The sequence below is a fragment of the Rhinopithecus bieti genome, unplaced genomic scaffold (assembly GCF_001698545.2).
Source record: "Rhinopithecus bieti isolate Rb0 unplaced genomic scaffold, ASM169854v2 scaffold_29976, whole genome shotgun sequence".
Lineage (NCBI taxonomy): Eukaryota > Metazoa > Chordata > Mammalia > Primates > Cercopithecidae > Rhinopithecus > Rhinopithecus bieti.
The window spans coordinates 2,017,811-2,045,649 of NW_016813386.1; the positions used below are offsets into that span (position 1 = coordinate 2,017,811).

Below are 27,839 nucleotides of genomic sequence, written 5' to 3' on the forward strand. Positions count from 1 at the left end.
AACCACTGCACCCAGCTCATCAGTCCAGTTTAAATAGCAGTTGCCCTACCTCTAGGCATGTCTCAGATCCCTTCCTTGTGTTCTCCTCACAGTACTGATCACCTTTAAACATGACTAGAATGTCTACTCATCTTGCTATTGTTGTTTATCTTCCCCCACTGGGGTATGTGCTCTATGAGGCTAGGGATTTTGTCTCTTTTGTTATTTGTATACACCATTGAAACAGAGGTACCTAAAGTAGAACTTGCCTAATAATTATTTTACAATTTAACATGGATGAAATCTTAACTACGTAAATATATATTTATTTAAATATCTTTTAAAATGTGTCTTATCACTTAAAACATCTCTTTTCTTCCTAAAACTATAACTGAGATGTTTTAATAAATACTTTAGAATCTCTTTTCAGGTGATTTTAACCTTTGTGTTTAAATTGTTTTCACTTGAAAGCTGCGTCTTTGCTCTATTCAGTGTATGAATTCCTGTGTCTGGATGTGTGAGAACAGGTTTGTAGAATATTCTACCCAATCCAAAGGAGGTTGTGAATTCTTTTTTTTACTTGGATCAATAACTGTCTGAATTGGACAGATTAAATTAGCCCCAGGCTGGTTAGGAGGCAGGAGGATAGATGGACAGCTTCTGTGAGTCTCTTGTAGTTCTATACAAAGTGTTTGTTAAAGTTTCAATGGGAGAAAAAAGGCAGTAAAATGCAAAGGTAAACATTCTGCTTTAAAGTGATAGAGACAAATGTCCGTATGCAGCACAAACCTTTTCAGAGATGGTATAGATCATCTGTATTATGTGTTTGTGTTGCCTGTGAAAAGGATGTGTGGAGAAAGGCGCTACTTGAAATTCAGCTCCAATATCATGTTGGCTGAAAAGCTGTGCTTTTTAGTAAATCCAACCAAATACACTGACATTTTCAGAGTGCATCTGATACATTTCAATAATTAATTCTTAAGTCAAGAAAGAGTCAAGAAATGAGATGAAGCAGCACAGTAGGCTGAAAATTGCCAGTGGGAAGGAAGAAAAAAATCAGCAATAGATAGAACCTTTTCAAGCTGAAAAGAGGTCAGTGGGAAACCACTGGGAATGGGGATGCAGCTTCGGGGCCTTTTATTATTGTTATTTACATAAACCACCCAGAGAGTAGTGAGAGATGCTCCAGTCCATAAATTGCAGAAATCAGTAGACTCAGAAAGAGGAAAATGTGATCACCGAGTAGAAAGAACTAAGTCAGTGAAGTACGTATATAACATGCAGTCAAAGAGGAAAAATCTCAGTTGAAATATATTCCCTTTTAAAGAAAACAGATTGTAGAATGATGGTGCTGGATAGGAACTTGAAAAGTGCTCCAATAAGCTCCATGGGAAAGTTTTATTTATGTCCTGGAGATGGCTTTTGTCTTTGGATATGAGGAATGTCAAAGGATTGCCAACTGAAATGCTAAGATCATATTAACAGTTAAATATACTTTAATGTGGAAAATAAACATCTTAGATAGAAGATTTCAGACACGCTGTAATTGCCAACATAGCTTCAAAGTATCCATTTTGCAAAATTATATTTTATGATTTCTCCAATTATTTTTAATTTTTGCTTTGAAATAACTACTCTATCAAATAGTATTAATAAAACAGCAATTTATATCTCATTTATAATTTAAGCCACTGATAGTTAATTTTAAAAAATACCAATCTAACTTATGATCTTAAGGGTCTATCATGTACTTGTGGATAATAGAGAGTCATAATGGAGAGACAACCAGATCATGACAGTGAGTGACCTATTTAGAATATGTCTTCATAGTGGCTTTCCCACACAAGGTCTCAGGGAAGGTTAACATATGTAGAAAGATATGTATGTATAACATCTATAACATGCTTCATCAGATGAATTCATCCACTGAATGTAAAAGAATACCTCTCAGGCCAATGCCTATAACCTGGCATAGGGACCACTGGATGACTGTCACAATGCTACTTCTGACCAATGTCTAAGCCTCTAATGAGGAAAATAAAATAACAGTCTACTTGTTTTAAAACTCCTGAAAAAGTCAGCGTGTGCTTTTGTATTCTATAATGTGATCGTAAGTGTTAGGTACTGCTGGAAAACGTCCTTTATTTTCAAATCTAGCTGCTACAGCAGTGCGAAACACATAATAAGCAGTCGAGTTACTGGACATACAAATAACTTATATCCGTCTAGAACTTCTAAGGAAGCAAAAGCTATAAAAAAGAAGTGTTTGGGGTTTAGGAATTCACTGCATGATTCCTTATAATTCAACTGATTTATGAAATATTATTTTCCAATAGTGTCTGTGTACTATAGAATGATTTTTTAAGGAAAATAAATAAGTTTCAATTTTATTTTTTAAGTGAATGAAAGAGGAGAATACATAACTCAAATGGGTGGAGTAACAAGTACATTGATTTTTAAATCTCAGTTTGAATAATATAGGTGGTAGTGGAAAAGATACGGAATTTTCCATAAGTGAGACAACTTTTTTTTGAGACAGTCTTGCCTGTCGCCCAGGCTGGAGTGCAATGGCACGATCTCGGCTCACTGCAACCTCTGCCTCCCGGGTTCAGGTGATTCTCCTGCCTCAGCCTCTTGAGTAGCTGGGATTACAGGCATGCACCACCATGCCCGGCTAATTTTTGTATTTTTAGTAGAGATGGGGTTTCACCATGTTGGCCAGGATGGTCTGGAACTCCTGACCTCGTGATCTGCCTGCCTCGGCCCCTCAAAGTGCTGGGATTACAGGCATGAGCCACCATGCCAGACCCGGACAATTTTTTATTTGGCAACTGAATAACAAGTCACTCTATTTTGTTTTTCTCCTGAGGGGAAATAAATCATCGAAGACAGGAGTAAGTGACTTCGCACTAATGCACTTTCCAATTATTTGGAGAAGTTTCCAAAATATAAACAGGGCAGCTATTGGCTGAAATTAGATCTCCTTATGCTGAAATAGAAGATGATATCTAAACATCTCAGATGCTCAGGTAAAATGGTTGAAGAATTTTAACCTCTTCTTTGCCTGTAGTTCTATTAATTCCTTTAGACCTGAACAAATCTCATTGTGTGATTCAATTTAATTATGTTAACTGCTACTATGTATCTCAGTAAATTGATGTTTCAGTGGCACTTGGAAACATAAAAGTGCCTGTTCATTTGGAGAAAGGAGGAGAATTCTTGTCCTGAACTAGAATTACCTGTGCTTATTTGGACTATTCTGGATAAAACTGCTAGATCAGGTGAGTATAGAACCAAGATCTAAATGAAGATAATACGACTTAAGAGTGAGCATATACATTAATATCAGATGTGAGAATTAATCACAGTCGGAAAGCTACAGAGCTGCTACAGTGAGTCAGAAGAAACTGACTCCAAGTACATCGAGGTAAGTTGTGTGGGCAGATTCCTCGTGCAGAAAAAGAGCAATTAATTGAAGGGAGCCAGCTGATGCTTAGGCATTTGAAACTCTTAAATATCAATGTGAATTCTTATGTAATTTTAAAAACTGCAGGATCTGGTGGTAAACTGCATAGATAAAAAAAAAAAAAGAGAGAGAGAGAGAGCATGATTATGGCTTCATATTCTTTATAGTTGCAAGAAAAGAAAAAAGAAGCAAAAAAGAGGGAGAATAAACAAGATAGTGCAAATAATAATGATAAATACCAACACAGAGCAAAAATTAAGGCCTTCCAAATAACAAACCTAAAGAATAATAAATTAGATTGAAATAGTGGTCACATAAGCAACTCTTTGGAATTACTATTGACAAGTATGAATCATTTGACCTCCACAGTGCCAGGAAGAGTTCATTATCTTTACTACTGAAGCTACTGCACCCAGTGCTATTACAGGGCTCACTGGAATAAGGCATACAGATAGGGCATACAATCGGTTTACCTGTGGAAGACTATAACATTCTGTAAGATCAAAGGAGTAGCAATAGTACACTCTGTGTACAGATATCAAAAAGACACAGACTTGTTTACCAAATTCCTTAGAAAACAAAACGTGACCCACTTGATCATGCATTCCAACTGGATTCAAACGAGAATGGTTCTGTCATTCATTTCCTTTGATTTCAGTTGTTTCACCCTGACATTAACTGCATGTGGCTACTTTTAACGTAATACTGTTACTCATAACAGATCTCTCTCTAAGTAAAACTGATTAAGCTGAATCCAGTTGCAAGAATAAGAATTAAATCTTTCATCTCCCGTTTGCACTTTGCATATTACTTTAAATAGCTGGAAAAAAAAGTAATTGTTTTGAATGCAGACTTCGGCATCACTATCACGGGCTTTGATAATAAGAATTATCAAATTCTGAATTATCAAATTCTGAAGAATTATCAAATATCTGAAATCGATTTTAAAATTGTTAATTTCTTGACATGCTTTTTTTGTTTTTAAAGTTACCAACAATAGCTTATGTTATATGAGATAGCTGATACATTTTCTGATATTTAGATGATGATTTAAATTTTGTCTATTTTCAGTGCTTCCTCACCTGTAACTATAAATGCTTTGATATTTAAAACTAAAATACTTTTTATTATCTTTCAAAATAAGAACACCCTTTCACATTGTGTTCCTTATAATTTATGCAACTTTAATTTTATATGAATTTTTAATCATGGTATTGTCATCTTATTCATTTCTCAGCAACATTATTATTCCCCTTAAGTTACTTTTCCTCCTCTCTAATTATTCAGGGTTAATTCTGAATTTCTCATTTATGTTTTCATGAATGATCGATGGAGCTAAGACAGTTATATAATTTTGAAAGAAAACAGATCCTGATGAATTTGTTTAAACTTTAATAACATAGAATGTATCTAAATGTATTCATCTCTATCAGTTTTATAAGTTATAAAGATAATATAATTGATGTCTAAAACTTAATGTTCAGACTCTAATCTACTTTGAAACATTACTTACAAGATGACAGTTACCTTTAAGGCTACAGAGAACTTTTGAACAACAAAGTAGCATGACTCTATTCTGTCAAAACTTACTTCGGTACGGAAATCAGTGTAAGTCAAAGTTAATAATAGAATATACAAACTGATGATGCGAACTTCCTTTCCGTTATGTTTTAGGAAGCCAACGATAAATGTCATAATGTAAGGCAAAATGGTGATGTTTATTTTCCTGGGGTAATTTTTTGTGAAAATCATATGTAGTCTTTTTAAATTAATTTTTAAACATATATTCATGTTTGGTGATATATATACTTTATTTTAAATCATTGAGATTTATATATCTGTTAAGTTTTGAAATCGATTTTAAAATATAAAATACATATTACAACTACTTTGGACTAGGGTCTTACACATAAACTCAACAAATATTTGGGCAATGAATAGATGAATAATTAAATGTGAATGAGTTATTGTGTCACTAAATGCAGTTCTAGTTGCTCCATTTTAAAATAGAACAAATAAAGATGATAAGAAATGCTCTTTTAGTATATCTCTATCCCTTACTATGCTGTGGGTTGTTTAAGAAATCTCCTGAAAATGACTAAGACTTTTTAAAACTTGCATTCCCTTAACCTGTCCGTCCGTTATATTTAAAATAAAAAAGGCAGAAAAGAAAGAGAGATATGGTGAGTTATGATTATTGAAATACTGATAAGAGAAACACTCATTAAACACATATTTTGCTCTAATAAATATAAAGTCAAATTATCATGCTGAAATGACCTACTGGCCATGCCACCTGTTGTGCCAGATGCATTAAATAACATTTGAGTGTGAAAAATCCCAAAGCATTTGTTAACACTTCCCAAAAGGCTTGTAAAGAGTTTGAAAACCTATCTTTTATCTAAGCTACATTTTACCTAAATCTAAATTAATCCCTCAGTTTTATAAGGAAAAAATATTTCATGCATGAAAAGTGATGTGTTATTTGCTGACAGTCAGAATTCAGGTCTTTAATAAATCAAATATCAGATTACATAGGAGCATCTATCTCTATTTCTAAGGGAAGCTGTATCTAATATGCACAGATATTTGCTCTCTATTTCCTAGTTTCCATTTGAATATGCTATCACAGTCCTATGCCATCGTGAATGTATGTCATTGGGATTCTCAGACTCTGGGGAAGCAGCCAAGAGATTTGACTGTCTTTCCCGAGATAACTTCCGGCTGAGGTGGAAGGTAATGACTTCATGAACTATTTGGTGATTGTTCAGGCCAAATAGCATTCCTGCCTTGTCTCTAGACAGCATGCTTATTAAGTGGACTCAGTGCCCATCAGATGATTATCCCATCTTAGAGAAAACAGATTACATGGGAACATTTTGAAATCCTGTTCTGCTGGTAGTTTTTGCTTGGCCAAGATGGGAAGACACATAAAGAGTGAGTTAAATTAGGCCGGGCGCGGTGGCTCATGCCTGTAATCCCAGCACTTTGGGAGGCTGAGCTGGGCGGATCACGAGGTCAGGAGATCGAGACCATCCTGGCTAATACGGTGAAACCCCGTATCTCCTAAAAATACAAAAAACTTAGCTGTGCGTGGTGGCGGGCGCCTGTAGACCCAGCTACTTGGGAGGCTGAGGCAGGAGAATGGCGTGAACCAGGGAGATGGAGGTTGCAGTGAGCTGAGATGGCACCATTGCACTCCAGCCTGGGTGACAAAGCAAGACCCCGTCTCAAAAAAAAAAAAAAAAAAAAGAGTGAGTTAAATGAATGACTCTTTCAAAGTTTAGGCCAGATACATTGTTGCTGCTTGGATGTCATTAAAATAACCTTGTATTGCACTATAGTCAAGAATCAAATGTACAAGTAACTTTTCATCTGCCCTGTTCAGAATAGAAACAACTAGAATATACAATTCAGGTGTGCAGTTTTGACATGAGCTTTGGCATGTCATTCTTGACAAGCTATTTTTAATATACAGTTTCCTCCTACCTAAATTGTTTATATGTATGAAATTTTCAATTAAGAGAATCCATAATATAGACAAGAACTACTTTAGGTAAAGAAGACCTTATCTTCTTATATTATTCCAGTAATAAAATTTGTCGTTTTCCCTTTGCTTTCACTTGCCTTACACAGTACACCATAAATGTATTTTCCTGTTAACCCTGACACGAGGACAAGGTCAGGACTGTCTGCTTGTTGGTCTTCAGTATTGATGACAATGAAGAGAAATGAAGAATAACAAAATGTTTTAAATAATTTACAAATATTTAAGGGCACCTACTTAATTCAAGTTCAGTTAATTTTTTCTGACTGCTAACTGTTTCAACTGTATTCTTGAAAGGAATTTCTATTCTTGTGAATCTGCCAGTTTCTCTCTGACATTACCACTGACCACTCCGGGCCAATCTACCATCATTTCTCCCTGGACTATTGTAAATTTCCAGGCAATTCACCTTTTCTCTTTGTCATCTATAGTAGTCTCAACTAATTTGTTTTTTCATGAGCAGTCAGTGATCTTTTTCAAAGCATGAATGTAAGAATATTCCACCACCCCTATCACTACCTCTATTCCCTTTTAAAACCACTTATTGGCTTCCCATTGTTTTTAGAATAAGAACAAAACAAACAAGCAAAAAGTAATAATTTAAAAAAATAAAACAGAAAAAAGAAAACCCTGTAACTTTCACGGCACTGCATGGGCTGCCTATCTATCCTCTCTAATTTTAACCCTGGTTCCCTTTGATGTTCTCCAGAAACTCTTTTGGCTGTCTTTTAGTCCCCTGCTGACATTTCCTTGACTTGGGCAGTTCTTCCCTCTGTTTGTTGCCCAGTTAATTCTCACAAGTTATTCAGCTTTTTTCTGACCATCATTTTCTCCAAGAAATCTTCCTAGCCTTCTTTCACTAAGGTGAATTTCCCTGTAGTTGAATCTTATTGTACCATTGTTTCACAATAGCCAATTTCTTCTGGTGATTATATGATTAATTTCTATATCATATAGTAATTGGCAATTACCAAGGTTACCACTGCTTGTTTCCACATTGGTAAATCCATTTGTATCTATCACGACTTATCAAGAGCATTTGCCCCAGCTGAACACCACTTCCTTTGTAAATACATTTTCTTCCGTTTTATTTATTTTTTTATTTTCTTCTTTTTCTCTGACTCTCACCATCTGATTGATCTCTTTAAGGTTGGAGTATGTGAGAGCTCAAGTCCTAACATTTTTGCTTTCTTCTCTAGCTACACTCATGCATTTGATGAGCTCATTCAGTCTCATGTTTTTATTGACTGTCCACATGGTTTCCAGGTAGTTTATCGAAAGTGTAGAACTTTCTTCTAAATTTCACATTTATTAACCCCACTGTTACTTACCATCTTCACATGAATGTCTAACAGGTCTCTTCAATTTCCACGATGAAAACTGAGCTCTCATTATTTTGTTGTGCTCCTCCAGTCTTTTCAATCTTGTAAATGTAACTTTGTCCTTCCAGTTTTCAAGTAAAGCCAAACACAAAAAAACAAACAAAACATCTACAGTCCATCCTCTATATCATGTCCTACTTCCAGTCAGCAAATTCTACTAGACATAACTTTACCTCCAGTGCTATGATTCTCATCCTATTATACTCATTTTTTTCCCCTGGATTCTTGGAAAAGCATCCAAAAAAAAACTCTCATGGCAGTCTTTTTTCACCAGAGCAACCAAATTGATCCTGTTAAAACTAAGCCAGTGCACATTTCTCTTCTGCTCAGACTTCCTATGGCTCTCTACTTCACTTGAAGGATATCAAAAATCCTTACATGACCTGTGTCTCCTTCCCTCTATGACCCTTTCTCTAACATGTTGTGCCAGGCTCGTGCTTTTCTATTCTTACAGGGCTGTTGAATATCCCTTAAATACATTAGGCCACTTCCTGCCTTAAGGCCTCTGTCTTTGCTGTTTCCTCTTCTTGGATTGTTTCCATTGATATGACTTGCTCCCTCACCCTCAATTTTCTGTTCAGATGTTCACTTTTCTTGGTCTGCCAACTCAAAATTAGAACCACTCTCTTCTCTCCTCTGCCTAAGTATTCCTATCTCATTTTTCCACTTTATTCTTCGTAATGGCCACTACATTGTAATATACGACAGTATGCAACTTTTTTTCTTAAACTGATAAATTTCCAGGAGTCCCTGGAAATTTTGGATAAATAAATGAATTATTTTATATGTATGTGTGTTATATATTATATGTATGTTATATACGTATATATCTTATATGTGCTATATATATTATATATATGCGTGTGTGTGTGTGTGTGTAGGTGTCAAATAATATATATATAATCTCCATTGTATCTTGTCATAGTGCTACATGTAAATGTTTGTGTATCTCCAAAATAGACCACGGTGGGGATAAGGCAGGATTCGTATACAGTCTCCCCCGCATTGAGAGTGCCATGTGTTCTCATTTGGAAATGTATCTTAGGAATTATATAGGATATTATGTGACGTCTCCTATTTGTGCATTGAATTTCCTGACCATGAGCATATATAGTGATAACCATTATATATCAGGATAAGTTAATTTTTTTCCATTAAAATATATAACCATAATTCCATCAAATTTGAAATATAATGAATTACATTTATTTTTAGTGTAACTTAACTTTTAGTCTTGTAGTATTATTTGAAAAATGCCCCACTAACTGCTACACATTGATCATTGTGTTTCTCCTTATTACAGACTTTTTTCTGTTTCAAAACCTGTAAGAAGCCACAAATCTTAGGAATTTAATTACAGACTTTCTAAACCCCCACACAGCAGCTGTGGAATAAGCAAATACCAATTTTATTAGCATAATAGAATGACATGAACCAACTGAATGAATTGAGTCCCAGAAGATCTTGCCTTTCAGATGAGATGTGTTTAGACAGAATAAAAAAAGTATTATAATGATTTATTTATGGTAGAAATGAGGATATAAACTTAAAGTAGCAATGCTTAAACTACTTTCTAATTGCTATACAAAATTGAGCCTTGTTTTCATGACAAATAAGTTATATTTATCCACATGTGCACAGTGAAGCTCAAACCTATTTTTGCATTTCAAGAAAAAAAAGAGAGATGGAGAAAATGCACCTCCATTAAATCAATCGGAAATAATATTATTTTAGACTTGCAAGTGGAATATATAATGCTCTCTTTCCTTTGTGACCCAGACTAGTTTGTACTTTGCACCATAAAAGGGGACAGTTATATAACAGAAAGTAATGATACTCCACAGAGCAAATGCATGTCAATATCCCTATACAGTGAGAAATAAAAAACAGAAACCACATTGAATGAAGCTGCACGTTAGAAACAACTAAAATTACTTATATTTTGACCCACTGGGTCATCTTACAATAAAATTTTTATGAACACACTTCTTACCCCTGTTTGTTTCCTCTGAGTTCAGCGCTTCGCATTAGCTGTGCCTGAAGCTTTTCTAGAACCTTACTCATCTTATTGACAAACTAATTACCTTCTCACGTTCCCAAGAGGGAGTAAGTGAGGTTAACATAAGGTAAGTGAATGACAGACCTAGAAGAAGGAGAGTTTTAAAAGAATGAGAAATGCCAGATTTACCTGGGGAATATTTTTCTGGCCGGTGGACACAACTAAGCTGGTCCAGTGTATTTGCTCCGGCTAGCTACTCATCAGGCTACATTATCCCTACTCCCAACTCTACTCCTATCTGGGTGGGTGGTAGCTATGTAAAGCCTTTAAATGAATGAGATTCAGGTGAGTCGTAATACTGATTAATCTGATCTCTTTAGAGGATTTAATAGATTAGAAGCTTGAATTCTGAGGTAGTATGTCTGGCTTAGAATTTTTGCCGTGCCTCTTACTCATTTTGTGAACTTACATTTCTTAGCTCTGCTTCATTTTCCACATTTGGAAAATGAGGATAATCAGAGTACCTATCTCAGAGGGGTTTGGATGGATTGAAAGAGAAAACACCTGTGAGTGCTTAGCACAATGCCTCACACATGGGAACATTTAAGAACGATTGGCTGTTACAATTATCATTGTTATTTACTTTTTTAAAGTTAGAAAAAAGCTGCAGTAATATATCTTCATAAACATTATTGCACTATTGTACGTAGCAATGTCTTCAGCAATTTTCTTAGAGAAGTGAGATGAACTAGGAGGTAGATTTAGAAGGCAATCTTCCTAAAGGTACTAGCTCGGGGTCTTCCACCTGAATCCCTCAGTGAAATATGTGTTACAGAAATATAATATGCTTTTAAATTCCCTTCTATATGTCTAATGCCCAACACATATTTCCTTAGATCAGTCTTGTACAGAACAAGCATAAACTTAAATAATTGTCTCCTGATTCATTATTTTTGATGAAGATTTTGTAGCTGGTATGCAATAATTTAAATAGTTTCTTGTCACTTTTTTTTTTTTTTTTTTTTTTTTTTTTGAGACAGAGTCCTCTGTCACCCAGGCTGGTGTGCAATGGTGCATTTTGGCTCACTACAACTCTTGCCTCCCAGGTTCAAGTGATTCTCCCTGCCTCAGCCTCTGGAGTACCTGGGAGTAAAGGTGCATGCCTATGCCCAGCAATTTATTTTTTTTTTTTTTTTTAGGTATTTTGGTATTTTCATGTTGGCCAGCCCAGTCTTGAAACTCATAGACCAATCAGTTGAATCCACCGGTGGCCCCGCCTCAGCCTCCAAAACTGACTGAGATTACAGGCATGAGCCATCGCACCCGTCCCCTTTTAAAAATTAAATCTAAAAAATAGCTTTAAAAAAAGGAGTGAAGCCATCTTTTCAAAATAAATTATAGTATGGCCTCATTACTCAATTTCTTCACTGATAATAAAAGCAGGATATTTTTACATTTTAGGTATTATATAAGCCTCTCTTTGTCATAATTTTCTCAAATATTTTGTTTCACTTTCGGTTGGAATTATTTAATAATATCATTTATGCGCTTTGTTTTTTAATATTTAAAGGTGAAGAAAGAAAAACACATCTTATACTATATGTGTTTATTTTAGTCTTATAGTGACTATAAACATACGAATGCCATTATAAGGAGGAAATACAGTGAAACTTGTAGAAAGGGTTTAGTTTTGGGACTTACCTTGGACTACGTGTTTTTGTGTTTGTTCATTTTTCCCGCAGATATAACTTAAATTGTGATAGTAATAACAATAATAGGTACAATTTACTAAGTGCTCACTGTGTGCCATTCCCTAGGTCAATCCTTTTTCTGTGTGCTTTATCCGATAAAATTGTCACAACAACTGAATGTTGTGTGAACTTTAATGAAAATTCGTCCAGTTGCTCAAATCTAGCGAGTTACAAAACCAAGATTGAACCTATTCCTGTCTGACTACAAAATGTAACTCTTAATATATAAGAAAGACTATGTGATACAAATTAAAATATAGGCACTTGACTTAAGATAAAATCTCAAAATAGTTTGAAGCAATGTCTCAACTTCAACCACTTACATGCCTTTCAATTCACCTCCAAAAATTATTGTATGATGGGTGGCCTGGGATTTCAAATGTCATATTTTGGTGTTATAGCAGATTTATAATATTCTCACATGAATAAATCATTTATGTGATAATATTATGTATGACTATTACTTAATAAACCTAGCAAATTGAAATACTGATTCTCCTTTGAACCACATATATCTCAATTTAGATAGCTAAGGGCTCTGCATTATCTTAATTCTTAAGCAAAGTCAGAATAATTATGTTAATTTTTATTTGAGCACTGAATAATGATTACATGATTGTTGAGATTTAAGACATTCACTTTGAAAATAGTATCTAAAAGCTGGCATTCTAGAAATAGCATAAAACTATAGTTGCCAAATTTTGAATAAAATAAAGCCCCAAATCAGGATTAAAGACTAAAATATTTTTTTCTCGGTTAAAGCTATAAAATACTGTAACATTTTGGAACAATCATTAAGATATATTTAACCTATTTTTATAAATGCATAACAGAGTGAAATAAAATTATTTTATACAAATAAATTTTAAGACTACTTTAAAGTACCTTTCTCCTCTAAGTGGCATTGATGGTCTTGTTAAAATTCAGCATGATATACAAATGTAGGATAGATTTGTATATCAAATGCAGCATGTTGAGAATTGAATCAGGAGACAAATTAGAAACCATTTCAGGCAAGCTCTGAGAAATGAGACTTTTTGTTTTATTATTATAATTATTATTATTTTAGACGGAGTCTCCCTCTGTTACCCAGGCTGGAGTGCAGTGGCGGAATCTCAGCTCACTACAGGCTCTGCCTTCCTGGGTCAAGAGATTCTCCTGCTTCAGCCTCCTGAGTAGCTGGGATTACAGGGGCTTGTCACCACACCTGCCTAATTTTTGTATTTTTAGTAGAGATGGGGTTTCACCATGTTGGCCAGGCTGATCTCGAATTTCTGACCCCAAGTGATTCACCCACCTTGGCCTCCCAAAGTGCTAGGATTACAGGCATGAGCCACTGCACTCAACAAGGAATGAGAGATTCAAAGAATTATGATCCATGCAAAAGACATGCAAGAAAAAATTAGGACAATTTGATAATTGATTGGATGTGAGGGCCGTTAAGAAAGAGAAGTTAAAGATTTTCAAATCTTTTAAACTTAGAAAACTGGACTGATATTGGTGTCTTGAGAACATATAGTAATCCCAGAGGGTTCTTAGTTATAAAATAAGTAAATAAATAAGAATATCAGTTTCTAATATTAAAGTGGAAATATTCAGCAGGGTGATGAAAATATCAGACAAAAGCTTAGTAGTAAAATCAAGTTCAGAAAAGTATAACAAAATCAATGAAAAAAACTCTCAGGAAGAAAACATTTATATTATTTCTCTTTTGATTCTAAGCAAGAGAAACCTATCGAGAATTTTTTATTAAAAGACACCTGTGTCATAGATCCAAAGCGTAAAGATAAAATAGAGTCTTCGCAATGTTAGAACAAAAGGCTTGTGCACCAGTAGTCCCTCAATCTCTCACTCTTCATATAGTCCTCCTTCCTTCTTGTGGCATTTCTCAAGCTTAATTCATTTTATTAAATCCACATACAAAATTTATGCGTGAAGAGTAACAGAGCTGATCAACCATTTCTGCTTCTTTGTCTGAGCTCCTTGACTTTTCCCTCTCTCTCTACCCCTTTCCCAGTTCTAAGTTTTCTGAGAAGCAACTTGACTGGGTCATGTATGTTCCTCTGGACAGACAACAATAGTGAGAGTGGTTGGTGGCAGGTACACAATTATCTTGAAAATGGCCCCATTCTTTATTTTGTAAGAAGTGAAGTTTATCTCTCAAAGGCAGTGTGGAAAGCTGAACTACAATAGTTGATCTTTTCACGAATCAAAGACAACCTGAATAAAATCTATATTTCAGAACAAGATATAAATGGAGAAAGAAAGAGGCAAAGAGAAGTTTTAAAAAATGAAGTATGTACAGTGCCACTGAAACCAAAGGAAATGTGAAATCAAAAGAAATAATATATGTTCATCAGGAGAAAAAAATAGCAATATGAAGATTGAGAAACCACCATTGGATTTGGCCATTGGAGAATAATCAGTGATCTTCAGAGTAACATTTTCTACAGAAATAAGTAAAGAGCTAGTTGCTACATTATTTGATAAAATTCAGACATATTTATGCTACTGCCCTCCTATACTGGTATAGTAACTCACTTTTGAAAAAAGAAGGGGTAATTTTCTATGCTATTACTAATAATGACTGATTCTCAATGAACTCTGTTTTAACCTAAATACCCACAAACTGTTGTTTTAAGAGTGTTTAACAATCTTACTAGGAAATAGATGTAAAATTGACCAGTGTATGGTTTCTGGAAATGAAATCGTTACTCCTTACAAAAAATCAGAACACATTCCTCTCTCCAATATTCCAGAAACTTTCCGCATTTGCATGATTCCATAAGGATAGATAAATGAGATACAATCCTCTCTAAAATTTCTCCCAGTTCCCTGGTAAGCACTTTTTCTGGGCCAGGAGAAATGAACTATTCTGAAGCAACCATCTGCTCTTATATTATCTTGGGTTTTATTTTCCTCTTATCCACATTTTTTTTTTTTTCTATTTGAAGACCATTTGCCTTCATATAGAAATTGGACCAAAAAATCACTGAGTAATTCTTTCTATCATCTCTACATAATATACATCTTTCTTCAGCAATGGTTAGAAATAAAATTTCAGTTCCCACTTGAGGCATAATTCATTTTTGACAGTGTCATTGCTTGCCTTGTAGATGCAAAATTAGAAGCATGGGGAAAACTATGGGCCAAGACCCCTGCAGGCTAGTATACAAGTAGAAAGAAGAGAGTCAAATAAAATGGCTAAGTGTGGAACACTAGGGATGGAAGTGTGGAAGGTACTAAATTGGATACAGAAATACGCCTGCATTATAAAATTCTAGCCAGCTTGAGTCCTGAAATGACTTGAGAGATACCTGTAATATAATTTATGACCATAATCCTCCAATGATGAAGTGGCTTTTCCATATTTAATACTTAGCAGCCTGCATATTATAATTCAAATTATTTTCCATTGTTTTGGAGAGTAATTGATTACTAGAGGTTTTATGTGATCATATACTGTAATGACTCATAATCACTCCATTGTCTATTGCATCATCTTCAAATTCATTTTTCTCCACTTTCTTATAAAAGTGCAAGGTTTCATTCAAAAGATTTTCTCGCTACACTAGACTGTATTCATTCCTGTTTGCAGACCTTTAGTTAGCCTTTCTAATTCTTTTTTAAAATATACTACTTTTTTTCTGTGTACAGCCTATCCATCCTTCAAGAGCCATTTCAAGCTCCACCTCCTACGTAAAGTGGTCTCTGACACTTCCAGTGCTGATATGCATCTCCCCTGGGTCCCTTTACACTCATATGCTGTACCCTAGAGCTGATACAATGTGCAGAGTTTTTAATTCCTCATTCCTAAAACTACACTTCTAATCCTTTTGTTATATAAACATACTGTGCTTATACATTTATAGATATGTATTCATTATCAAATAATTTCTGAATTGCTGTGAATATATTTATTTTGTTCACAGCCAGACAGAAAATTACCATGGCAAGGATTGGCTGATTTTCCACTACATTTACTGGAACAGGAAACAAGGCTAGGTAAACTATAAGAAAGGTAACAATAAATTTGCCATCTCCTCCTTTACATATTTCGTATTCTATAAGCAAATACATTGCTATGACAATATTACTTGCATAATAAAGGCTTGACCTTATAAATAGGGAGCAGTTAACACTTCAAAGATCAGCATATGCCATAGTATTAAAACTAGCTATAAAACTAGAACCTGGAACCAAAAGAGAAAAAAATGTTTTTTTGCTATTGAAGAAGCAAAAGCAAAAAAGATTTTTAAGTATGTAGACTGCTCTAAACAGAATGAAATTGAAATACATAAATGATAGGTCTATGATACAGCATCATACATATATTTGAATTTTCAAATTCATAAAACTAGGACATATGGAGCCAAAAGCCTTTTCCTTATGTTCAGCATTGGACATGTGCATCCTTTATCATGAAAATGCATTTTTAAGTTTCTAGCAAAGTCAAACTTAATGCAACTACAAATGAAAAAAAATCATAAATAGAAATCGATAGCTTATAATATTCAGTTTTTAGAAGATTAAATTTTATTTTCACCTAATTCTGTAAAAGCATGCTCAATTTTGAGACTTTCCATCAGTTTTATTGTATGCCGTATTTTATCCAATTCTCAATTTTATCAAGGAAACTAAGGTCCACATGCAAAATGTTAGTGCAAAAAAAAGCACTTTATTCCACTTTGAAATGCTTAGGAATAAAGTGGAGAGTGAAACAAGAAAACAAGCTCGCAAACAACCATGCAAACATGTCTCAGAAACTGGATAACTGAAATAACTGATATTTGTATTTGTAGGAATTTAGGAACAATATCTATACACCGAAATAGCATTATCACCAACAGAACTGGTTCTATCATTTAAGAGAACTTAGAAGACTGAGCAGAAAAATGAATGATGATGAGTCATGCACAATAAACAGGAGCTCACCTTTAACTTTATTCTTTGAAGCAGCCGCTGGTACCAAGGAAAGGTTGCACAAGAAGAGAACAAACATATTAGATATTAGACAGATTCTCTAACTAGTAAGAAAGCAGAGATGTTCTTGCTATTAAAGTCTAAGGAGTACATTTGTGATTACATGATCAACAGCCTAAGAAAGAAAATGACAATTGTTACGTTTCATTACTGTTATGATTAAGATCCTTGAGTAAGAAAAAGTAAGAGCAGACAGGAGCCATGTACTACACATTCCAAACATTTCAAGTCATCATATTCCTTTAATGGAATTGATACCTTCTTTAAGTTCTTCTTAACTCTAAATTGTATTTAGTAAGCAATTAAAACTATATATAGTTTAAATATGCTTAATACTATTTAATAATCAGATTATAACTCCATGATATTTGAATAACTAGAAAAGCAGGCCACTTCCATTATTTGAGTGCTTGCTAAATGCCAGAGGCTGACTTTCCACACATCTACCACTTAATAATGACAATTGTGAGAGTTAAGTTTTGTTGCCCTTGCCTCATAGATGTGGAAACTGGGACTGAGGAAGGTCAAATTACTTGCTGAAGGTGACAAATCTGGAAAGAAGCAAATTTGGGATCTGATTCTGGGTGTATCTGACTCCAGAATCTGTGCTGTAAAATACTACCTTAAGCTATTGGGATTTAAGGAACTGATTCATCCACTAAATTGCAAGCATCAGCTCTACAAAGCCAAATAAAAATTATATGATTCATTAAACTCCAGCTATTTTGGTACTCAGTTGACCAGATAACCATGAGAATAGAAAACTGTATTACTTTAAATGGCATCATTTCCATTAATCAGTTCAAGTGTAAGCTTATATCTAGGGGTAAACATTGTTTAAAGCAGAAGTAAAGTTAACAAGAAAATTAGAATAGTCCTACAGGACAGTCCCTTACTCAAAGGAAAACTTCTGTTCAAAATGCATAATTAGATACCTCTAAATACTTTTGAAGTGATATAGTCTACTTTGACTTACTATTTAAAAATGAAGATTGACAAAAGCAGGGATGTGTTTTGGCTTTCTAAATGATGTGAAGGAGGAAGTAGTCCATCTCCTAATTGGGAAATGCGCAGTCTCTAGTTTCGTGGACTGACCTTTAGTAAAATGTAACATAGATTTTAGATCTAGTAATTATGAACTACACATGAAAACTTCTAATTTCCACTTCCTTCTTTCAAGTTGCCTAGAGCTAAAAAAAATTTCGAAAGTCTGTGTACATACCAGGCTACTTACAGATAATTTTCGTTTTCATCCACAATAATGAAAACTGCCTTACTATTTGCATATATCTTCTACTAGTTTATTTTAAAATGAACATCCTATTTTAAAATAATAATTTTTTTACCAGACAAAACATCTTAAGCAAAAGCAAAATTATTTTAGGAAATCTGGATTAAGTCGTTGATCCATTCAAACTCTTTTATTCCACAGTTTTCAAATGGACATAGGCGAAGTAGGCAGCTACTTACAATATTATTGTGAAGTTTTTTAAAGTAATTTAAAATTCAAAGTGTAACTATTAGCTGTTCTGTGATCTTTTTACTACTTATGATGCAATAATTCATAAAATTTAAAGCCCACTAAAATGTTTAATATCAAAACTTAAGTTTTAAAATTGAATTTCATCAATCATCTACATTCCTTTAATGAATGTAATGTTTTGGCTTAGTTGTTTAAGTACAGATTTGATATACATCAAAAATTACAGGTAATAAAGTAAACAACATCCCCTCTTCCTTTCCAATGTCATCATCTGAGATAATCAATGCCAGCAATTTCTTAATGTTAAAAAATAAAATTTGCAGTTTTTATAAAAACCTAAAAAAAATTGTGTGCATTTTGTTTCCAGAACAAGATTTTACTATACACATTAATTTGCAGTCTGTTTTTCCTACATTTTCCAGGTTAATACATAGAGTGCTAACTTATTCATTTTAGTAGTTGCATATTTTTCTATAGTTTATATGAAGTATGGAACTATTTCATATGATCAACAGGTTTGTGGTTTGGGGGCATCTTGTTGTATTTTGGTTTTTTGCTAATAACAGTTTTGCAACACACATCTTTATGGCATATCTCTTACGCACTGTAGTAGTGCTTTATTTCTTCAGGACATAAATTTCCGGGTTGTTTTCATATTTCTACTTAGAAAATCCTGGATAAAGATGAATACTTAAATATTGAAAATGGAAGAGTTGGAAATATTTGGAGAGAAAGTGTGCAAGTGTATTGCATGCTCTAAAATAAGGGGTAACTAGAAAAGGAGAAAAAAAACGAAGAGAGAAAGTAAAGCACAGAATCTACTGTTTCAAACAACTGATACACTACAAATTCTTTATATCTTTAAAACCATAAATTGGTTTATTTAACTTTACCTACTATTTGTTTTTAATGGGATTCCTTGGTAAAATGTTAGTGAATTTTAAGTGAAAATAATTTAAAATTATTTTTCCTTTTATTGTCTTCCATTTACTTACAGTTTTTGGTGTATTGTTTTTAAGACCTAGACACAAACCTGAAAATGAGTTTATTTTTAGATTTATGCTAAAATAATGTTTTGGGCTCAATTTCAAAGGAAAGATTACAATGCATCAATAAACTGACTTGCTCATTTGAAGAAAAAATTTGCTTCAAACTCAAATTCATCACTTGAAAAATTTTAGCATGAATTCAAGAAAACATGCCAAAACTTTATAAAGGTTCGGAGCAATAATAATTAATTAGCATCTAACATGTAACAGATATAACCAATCTTTTATAAGAAATGATTTTATTATAAATTAGTGAAATAATGATGGACAAAGCAAATCTTTACATTTATCAGTTGATTGGAGATAAGTTATTGACAATTCTCAAACATTGTATGAAGACAGAGGATTTTATTCTTTGATTATTGGGTAGGTACCAACATAGAATAGAAAGAAAAACAAAAGCTCTGCCTGTTTCTGTGTGTGTTCAGGCAGCTAATACTAGACTAGGTTAATACAATTGGGAAGAGGCCAGGCTATCAGGCTTGTTAGCCCAATTATAATTCTCTGCATATTCAATGAAAGAAACCAAGATGACAGGAATACTGTCATGAATGTCATGTTCAATACTTGTAAGACTTTCCATTGTCAGCATAGTCCAATTATAAGTCAATTGTAAAATGCACATTGCATACCACCCCAAGTGACTGAGAATTATCTTAAAAATGCAATTTAACTGTTTAAAGATAAAACAAAAGAACAGAATTAAAGATACTTTGACCAGAGAAAAATTTTAGATATGACACCATTTTTTGTCTTTATAATAAAAACAGCAAGTTGTTACTATAACACAATTATTCATACTACTGTTTTCAGAGATTGCTAGTTATAATATTAAAATTGTAAATTGTGACAATTATAATATTGATTTCACATAATTACTTTTGTGAAAACATGTACATATATGTGAGGAAAAATCATGTGAATAATAAAATAATTACCATAGCTACTTATGTAGGAATGCAGAAGGGTTAGTGAATGTTAGTCATCATATTAATAAAGTTTATCTGAAAAAACATAAATACAAATAATCATAAAGTACAAATATAATTGACTATGTTACTGTTTTGATTAGTCAGGTTTAAATTAGACACTTGTCTGGCTCTTTGGAAGATGTATCGCTAACTAATATTTTCTCAAAGAATTAGAGACTCTTAAACCACATTTCTTGAAATGGAGATCAGGGACTATTAATAGGGTATGAAGGCATTCTCAGAAGAGATTAGATAAATTTCACCCATCTCAAGACCGATATGACTAGTCACATTTTTGCTATTCTTTTGTTCTTGCTTCTTCTTTTAACATTTACTGTCATAACGAAAGGGTCATATATTTTTAACAGTATTTGCAATATATGGGCAATATAGAGCTTATTGGATTTACTGCTGCCTTTAAAAGTATTTGTTAGAAAGTTATTCATCAATGAAACATTTCATAAATAGTTAGCAAAGAAATTACTGGTATTTACGCAGAGAGAGCTAAAGCACTATGGATCTTTGTATTTTAAGATTAGGTAGAATTTTATTGAAATATTTTGATTTGGGCCTTGTGTCTGTTATCCTTCCTCCTAAGCAAAAATGTCTAGATAAGGGACCATTTTTTCTTAAAAGAGGAGGCAACAGATTTAAAGCATAGATTTTTTTAAAGAGACAGAGATTCCTGACATCCATGACTTTGATGGCAGCGGCAGCCCATGTAGAGCAGCCGCTGCCATTGCAACAGTTGCAGAGAGGAGCTACCCACTCCAGGGTCTCCTCTCTGCTAAGAGTAGCAGACATCAGGATAACCAGCTACAGAGAGGAGCTACTCACTCCAGGGCTTCCCCTCTGCTGAGAGCTGTAGAGGTCAGGAAGACCAACTGCAGAGAGGAGCTCCTCACTCCAGGGCCTCTTCTTTGCTGAGAGCTGAACACTCTATGTGACAACCTGCCTGCAGACAGGAACTACCCCCTCCAGGGCCTCCTCTGACCTATTGTCACTCAATAACGCTCCTCCTCAACTTGCTCACCCTCCATGTTTCTGCATGTCTCATTCTTCCTGGGTGCAGAACAAGAATTCAGGGCCCAGCAAATGAGGCTAAAAGAGCTATAACACACACAGGGCTGGGACATGCCCCTTGCTTGCCACATTGTGGGAGAAGACAAGAAAAGAAGAACTGTAGTCCTTTGGGGAGCCAAGACCTGGGAGCACCCCAGGCCAGGGCTGTGGCTCCCTCTTTGGGGCACTGCAGTTCCTAGAGTCTCCAAGCTTCCAGGCACTACCATGTTTCCTGGTGCCAGCTGTGGAAGCTTCTTGCGGTGCACCTGGTCTAGCTGCAGCCTCATGGAGAGCTGGTGCCCATGCTGGCACCTGGAACTGCCCCCACCCAACTGGAGCACCTAGCATGTCTGACTGTGCACAGTGTCTGGATCCCATCTCACTCACACAGCCCTCACCATTCCACACCTCACTCGCCCTTGGCGCTCATGAGACCGAGGCCAGTAGTGTAGTGTGAGCCGAGTGCAGCCTGCCGGGTCAAGTGAGCAAAATGAGCCCAGCAGACCTGAGTAAAACACAGGAAAGGTGCCACTAGCCACAGAAATTTCTGACCAGAAAAATGACACATCAAAGATCCCATAACAACTTCACATTCAGATATATTAGATGTTTCCCTTGTTTCAAATGTATTTGCAGTAAAACAAAACAAACAAAACAAAAGAAAACATTGCCATTGGCAGATGCTGTGCAGTATAAAGTTTTTAGATATGAAAAGTTACCCTTATAGTACACAGTACAAATTATTAAAATGGAAGACAGTGGCATTGCCACTACTTCCCAGAATAAATACAGTGAAAACAATGAGATCAATCATGTAACAAAACTGTGCTTCAGAGAGGAGGAATGCCATTTCTAGACTACAAAGCACTTCAGTGGTGAATTTACAGGAAGAAAAAGAAAACCCACACTTCTGAACATATAGGTTTTAAAGCCTACTACGTCAAAATGTAGTAACCATTAGCTATTATATAACATAGTAATGTTAATCAAGAAACCAATTATTTTGATTCCTTTATGATTGAAATAACACTGATTCGAAAAGGGGAAATGCTACTACATCTAATTTATCAGATAGTACATTATTACTGTGTTTCAAGACACGGAAATTAAAATATCTGCTGTACAGAGCTAGATAAACACCTACCTTTTCTCTTCTTTTTGTTTTCTTTCTTTAATCATCAAACACAAGGTTAAACACATTTTTTCACTTTTCACATGAAACTTACTAAAATAACATCTTTCTTAACTATCACCGAACACTGTCTAAGTACTAGATTTTCTTTTTTTTCTTTTTCTTTCTTTTTTTTTTTTATTGAGACGGAGTCTCGCTCTGTCACCCAGGCTGGAGTGCAGTGGCCGGATCTCAGCTCACTGCAAGCTCCGCCCCCCGGGTTCCCGCCATTCTCCTGCCTCAGCCTCCCAAGTAGCTGGGACTACAGGCGCCCGCCACCTCGCCCGGCTAGTTTTTTGTATTTTAGTAGAGACAGGGTTTCACCATATTAGCCAGGATGGTCTCGATCTCCTGACCTCGTGATCCACCCGTCTCGGCCTCCCAAAGTGCTGGGATTACAGGCTTGAGCCACCGCGCCCGGCCGAGTACTAGATTTTCTTCTAAGCTTCATTAGAATTCAAAGACTTGAAAAAGTGTGAATTTAATTTCGTTCACTAGTTTTTGTTTTTTCTTAATGATCACACAAATATCATACTAGGAAAAAAAGTGTAAAAATGGTTTAAAATGTTTTAGAAAGAAACACTTTCTATGGAGTTATACCCAGAGTAGCCAAAGATTGGGCAGATGGAAATAACTCTTAATGGAAACACTCTAGCTACTAAATAAAGAGGAAATAAAAGAATTAGAAAATCACCATTCTGCAATTTTAACAAGTACTTATATTTAGGCAATGATTACCATTCAGGTAATATCAGTAAAAGGGAATCTACCAGATATTATATGCCTCCTCCTGGATGGACACAACACCACATAGGAAGAATTTTTCCAAAATAATGAAACCTGGATAGCACTATGTCTCTACATTGAACTTCCAAAGTCCAACAAATACAGGGGACAAAAAAATAGTCCAATGAGGCCATGAGTAAAATAATGAATGTGAGAAATAACACACAATTTTGCCATTTGCTTCCTTTAGCAAATAAATTTCATGGCAAAAAAAAAAAAAAAAAAAAAAAAAAAAAACAGAGGAGAACCTAAAAGACACATCAATTAATTACCACGTGTAGACAACTGTGGCTCTTGAGTTGAGCTTTAGATACTTCATAGTGTTAGGAAATTATTGTTAATATTTAGAAAGGATAATAGTATTGTGACTATATTTTTCAAGTCTTTTTTTTACAAAATTAAATGCTTGTGAAAAGCCATTTCATAATAATTTGGGGATGCATTACATGTGGGCGGGAAGCCACCCAGGTGCTAAGGCAAGAGACCGAAGGCACAAACTGTTCCAGTTTAATAAAGAAAATATATACAGTAAGAATAGTTATACTAAAAACAGATTATAGATATGATTATATATGAATATCATTAATCGTTAGTTTGTACCATTACTCGTTGTCCCAATATTATAATAATCTTTGTTCTACAATTATAACCTGGGAAAAACCAGGCCATACAGAGAGATAGGAGCCGAAGGGACACGGTGAGAAGTGACCAGAAGGATGAGCCCTCTGTTACGCCAGGACAGGGCCACATGAGGGCTCCTTGGCCTAGCGGTAAGGCCAGCGCCTGGGAAGGTGCCCGTTACTTAGCGGACCTTGGTCTAGCGGTAAGGCCAGCGCCTGGGAAGGTGCCCCTTACTTAGCAGACCGGGAAAGGGAGTCTTCCTTTCTCGGGGGGAGTCAGAGAAGACTCTGCTCCACCAACTCTTATGGGAGACCTGACATCGGTCAGGCCCACCGCAGCCACCCGGAGGCCTGACCGTCCTTCTGTGGCGCTGTGTTTCAGCAGTCACGCTCCTGGTCCGCTTTCACGTTCTACCCTGTACACCTGTCTCTGCCTTCTAGACAGCAGTAGCAGAAATAGTGAAAGTATTTCTTTCTCGGAGATCTTTGATCTCTCTGAGAAATACATAGAATAAATAATGACGTAAGCTGTCCTCTCTCTCTCTTTCTCCGCCTGGGCTACCAAACAGGGAAGGGTCCCCTGTTCAGTGGACACGTGACCTTACCTATCATTGAAGACGACTCACACTCCTTACCCTGCCCTCTTGCCTTGTATACAATAAATAACAGTGCGGCCAGGCATTCGGAGCCACTACTGGTCTCTGCGCCTTGGTGGTCGTGGTCCCCTGGGCCCAGCTGTCTTATGTTCTATCTCTTTGTCTTGTGTCTTTATTTCTAGGATCTCTGGTCTCCGCACACAAAGAGAAAAGCTCACAGGCCCTGTAGGGCTGGACCCCACACTATGTTTAGTGCATTTTCTTCCTATTTTTATATGTGTTTGAAATTTTTGATAGTAAAAAACGGTTAAAATGTTTTATATATTTAAATAAAATTTGAATGTTTTTCTGTTTTAGGTGCAGTTGATCAGGGAGCAATATAGATTTGAACTGCATGAGCCCACTTGCATGCAGATTTTCTCCTGCCTCTGCCATCCCTGAGACAGATTAGCCAATCCCTTCTTTTCCTCCTCCTGTTCAGCATAATCAACGTGAACAGGATGAGGAGTTAGATCCTTATAATGATCCACCCCCACTTAATGAAGAGTAAATATATTTTGTCCTCCTTATGATTCTCTTACTAACATTTTCCAATCTCTAGCTTACTTTAAGAATGCACTATATGATACATATATAAAATATGTGTGTGAATTCACACTTTATGTTGTCAATAAGGCTTCCAGTCAACAGCAGGCTATTAGTAGTTAAGTTATGGGGAGTTAGGAGTTATCCTTGAATTTTTGACTGCACTGGGGAGTCAGTGGCCCTAACTCCCATGTTGTTCAAGGGTAAACTCTATTACAATTTCTGAACACATCTTTTCCTATGATTTAATATGATCGTGTATATAAAACAGTGCAGTGTTTGCTACCTATTGATAATTGCATAGAATAAGGTCAATTTATCATATGTGTAAACTACTTACAGTATGTGCAACACAAGCAAGCAAAATGAAAGTAATTTTGGCTATGAAATTCTTTCTTAAGAACAAGGAATATTACCACCCTGACCAATATGGTGAAACTTCACATCTACTAAAAATATAAAAGTTAGCTGGGCGTGGCTGTGGGCGCCTGTAATCTCAACTACTTGGGAGGTTGAGACAGGAGAATTGCTTGAACCCGAAAAGTGAAGGTTGCAGTGAGCTGAGATTGTGCCACTGCACTCCAGCCTGGGTGACAGAGTGAGACTCTATCTCAAAATAAATAAATAAATACATAAATAAATAAATAAATTAATTAATTAAATACCATTAATTTCCTCTACAAAATAAACATTTTGTTTCCATAGAGGTGAAACAGAACTTTTTTGTAAGCTTTTGCCTACTTTATTTGTGTGTATTTTGAGATTTAAGTAATCTATATACTTATTTATTTTCCCTGTTTTTTCACTTTATACATACTGAATTATACATAGCAAAATAACTAATATTTTGTATTAAAATTTTTTCACTCTACTGATTCCATGCTTGTAGTATAAATAGTTTATACATAAAATGTTTACGTGATCTTTTTCTATATTTATTCCTTTTGCTTTCAAAGATCACTTTAAAGTTCACGAGTCGGTACCAATTTTAAATCTGTTTTCTTATGCTGTATTTCACAATTTCCTTGTAAGATTATGACTTTTGCCCCAATAGTTACAGAGGGAGGTTTTCAAGCCAAGAATAGAATTTAAACTCATGCCTCTAAAAGAGACTATGTAAGATAAATGCAAACCCTTAGATGTTTCAGCCATTTATTATTATGAAAGCCTTAAGGAAGTACAGGAATAAAAGGTTCTCAATAACTAAAGTACATGGGCAACCTTTGAAGTTATATTTTATGTCTACATTACTCAACCAAAAAGCTATTTTAGAAATACCCTAAATCTATAACTGGAACATAATACAGTGTCGATGATTTATCTCATTGTATGTTATTCCCCATATTCTCAATGGCTAATTTTTATGGGTTATATATACATACAGTATACATACTTTAGAATGTGTTACCAATGACACGAACACTATTAGGTGTAAGAAATATTTATTGACACATCCTTAAAAAACTAACTTCTGGCTGCACGTGGTGGCTTACACCTGTAATTCCAGCATTTTGGGAGGCCGAAGTGGGCAGATCACCTGAAGTCAGGAGTTCAAGACCAGCCTGACCAACATGGTGAAACCCCATCTCTACTGAAAATACAAAAAAAATTAGCCAGGCATGGTGGCAGATGACTGTACTTACAGATATTGGGAGGCTGAGGCAGGAGAAATGTTTGAAACTGGGAGGCAGAGGTTGCAGTGAGCCACAATAGTGCCGTCGCACTCCAGCCTGGGTGACAAGAGCACAAGTCTGTCTCCAAAAAAAAAAAAACAAACAAACAAAAAACCCCATAAAACCACATGATTATCTCAATAGATGCAGAAAAGGCCTTCGATAAAATGCAACAACCTTCATGATAAAAACACCCAGTAAACTAGGTATTGAAGGAATGTATCTCAAAATAATAAGAACTATTTATGACCCACAGCCAATATCATCCTAAATGGACAAAAGCTAGAATCATTCCCTTTGAAAACTGGCACAAAACAAGGATGCTCTCTCTCACCATATTCAACATAGTATTGGAAGTTCTAGCCAGAACAATCAGGCAAGAGAAAGAAATAAAGTGTATTCAAACAAGAAGAGAGGAAGTCATATTATCTCTGTTTGCAGATGACATGCTTATATATTTAGAAAAGCCCCTCATTTCAGCCCCCAGCATCCTTAATCTGATAATCAACTTCAGCAAAGTCTCAGGATACAAAATTGATGTGCAAAAATCACAAGCATTCCTATACAGCAATAATAGACAAACAGAGAGCCAAATTACGAGCGAACTCCCATTCACAATTGCTACAAAGAGAATAAATACGTAGGAATACAACTTACAAGGGATATGAAGGACCTCTTCAAGGAGAACTACAAACCACTGCTCAAGGAAATAAAAGAGGACACAAACAAATGGAAA

General features: G+C 35.2%; 1 protein-coding gene across 3 annotated transcripts in view; it reads right to left on the reverse strand.

Annotated features, from left to right (window-relative positions):
- Positions 1–27,839, reverse strand: part of CADM2 (cell adhesion molecule 2) — a 491,388-nt gene that overhangs the window by 320,088 nt on the left and 143,461 nt on the right. Inside the window, exons 1-4 of one of the 3 annotated variants that reach the window (XM_017848169.1) lie at positions 24,441–24,463; positions 18,084–18,202; positions 17,060–17,086; positions 8,324–8,435 (exon numbers count right to left, since the gene is read on the reverse strand). The exons of 1 other annotated variant lie outside the window; for it this stretch is intronic. In XM_017848169.1, coding sequence (XP_017703658.1) covers positions 8,324–8,384 — 61 coding nt within the window. In that variant the 5' untranslated portion in view covers positions 8,385–8,435; positions 17,060–17,086; positions 18,084–18,202; positions 24,441–24,463. Of the gene's footprint in view, positions 1–8,323; positions 8,436–17,059; positions 17,127–18,083; positions 18,203–24,440; positions 24,464–27,839 lie in introns of those variants that run through there. One more of the 3 variants, XM_017848168.1, reaches the window with a different exon arrangement.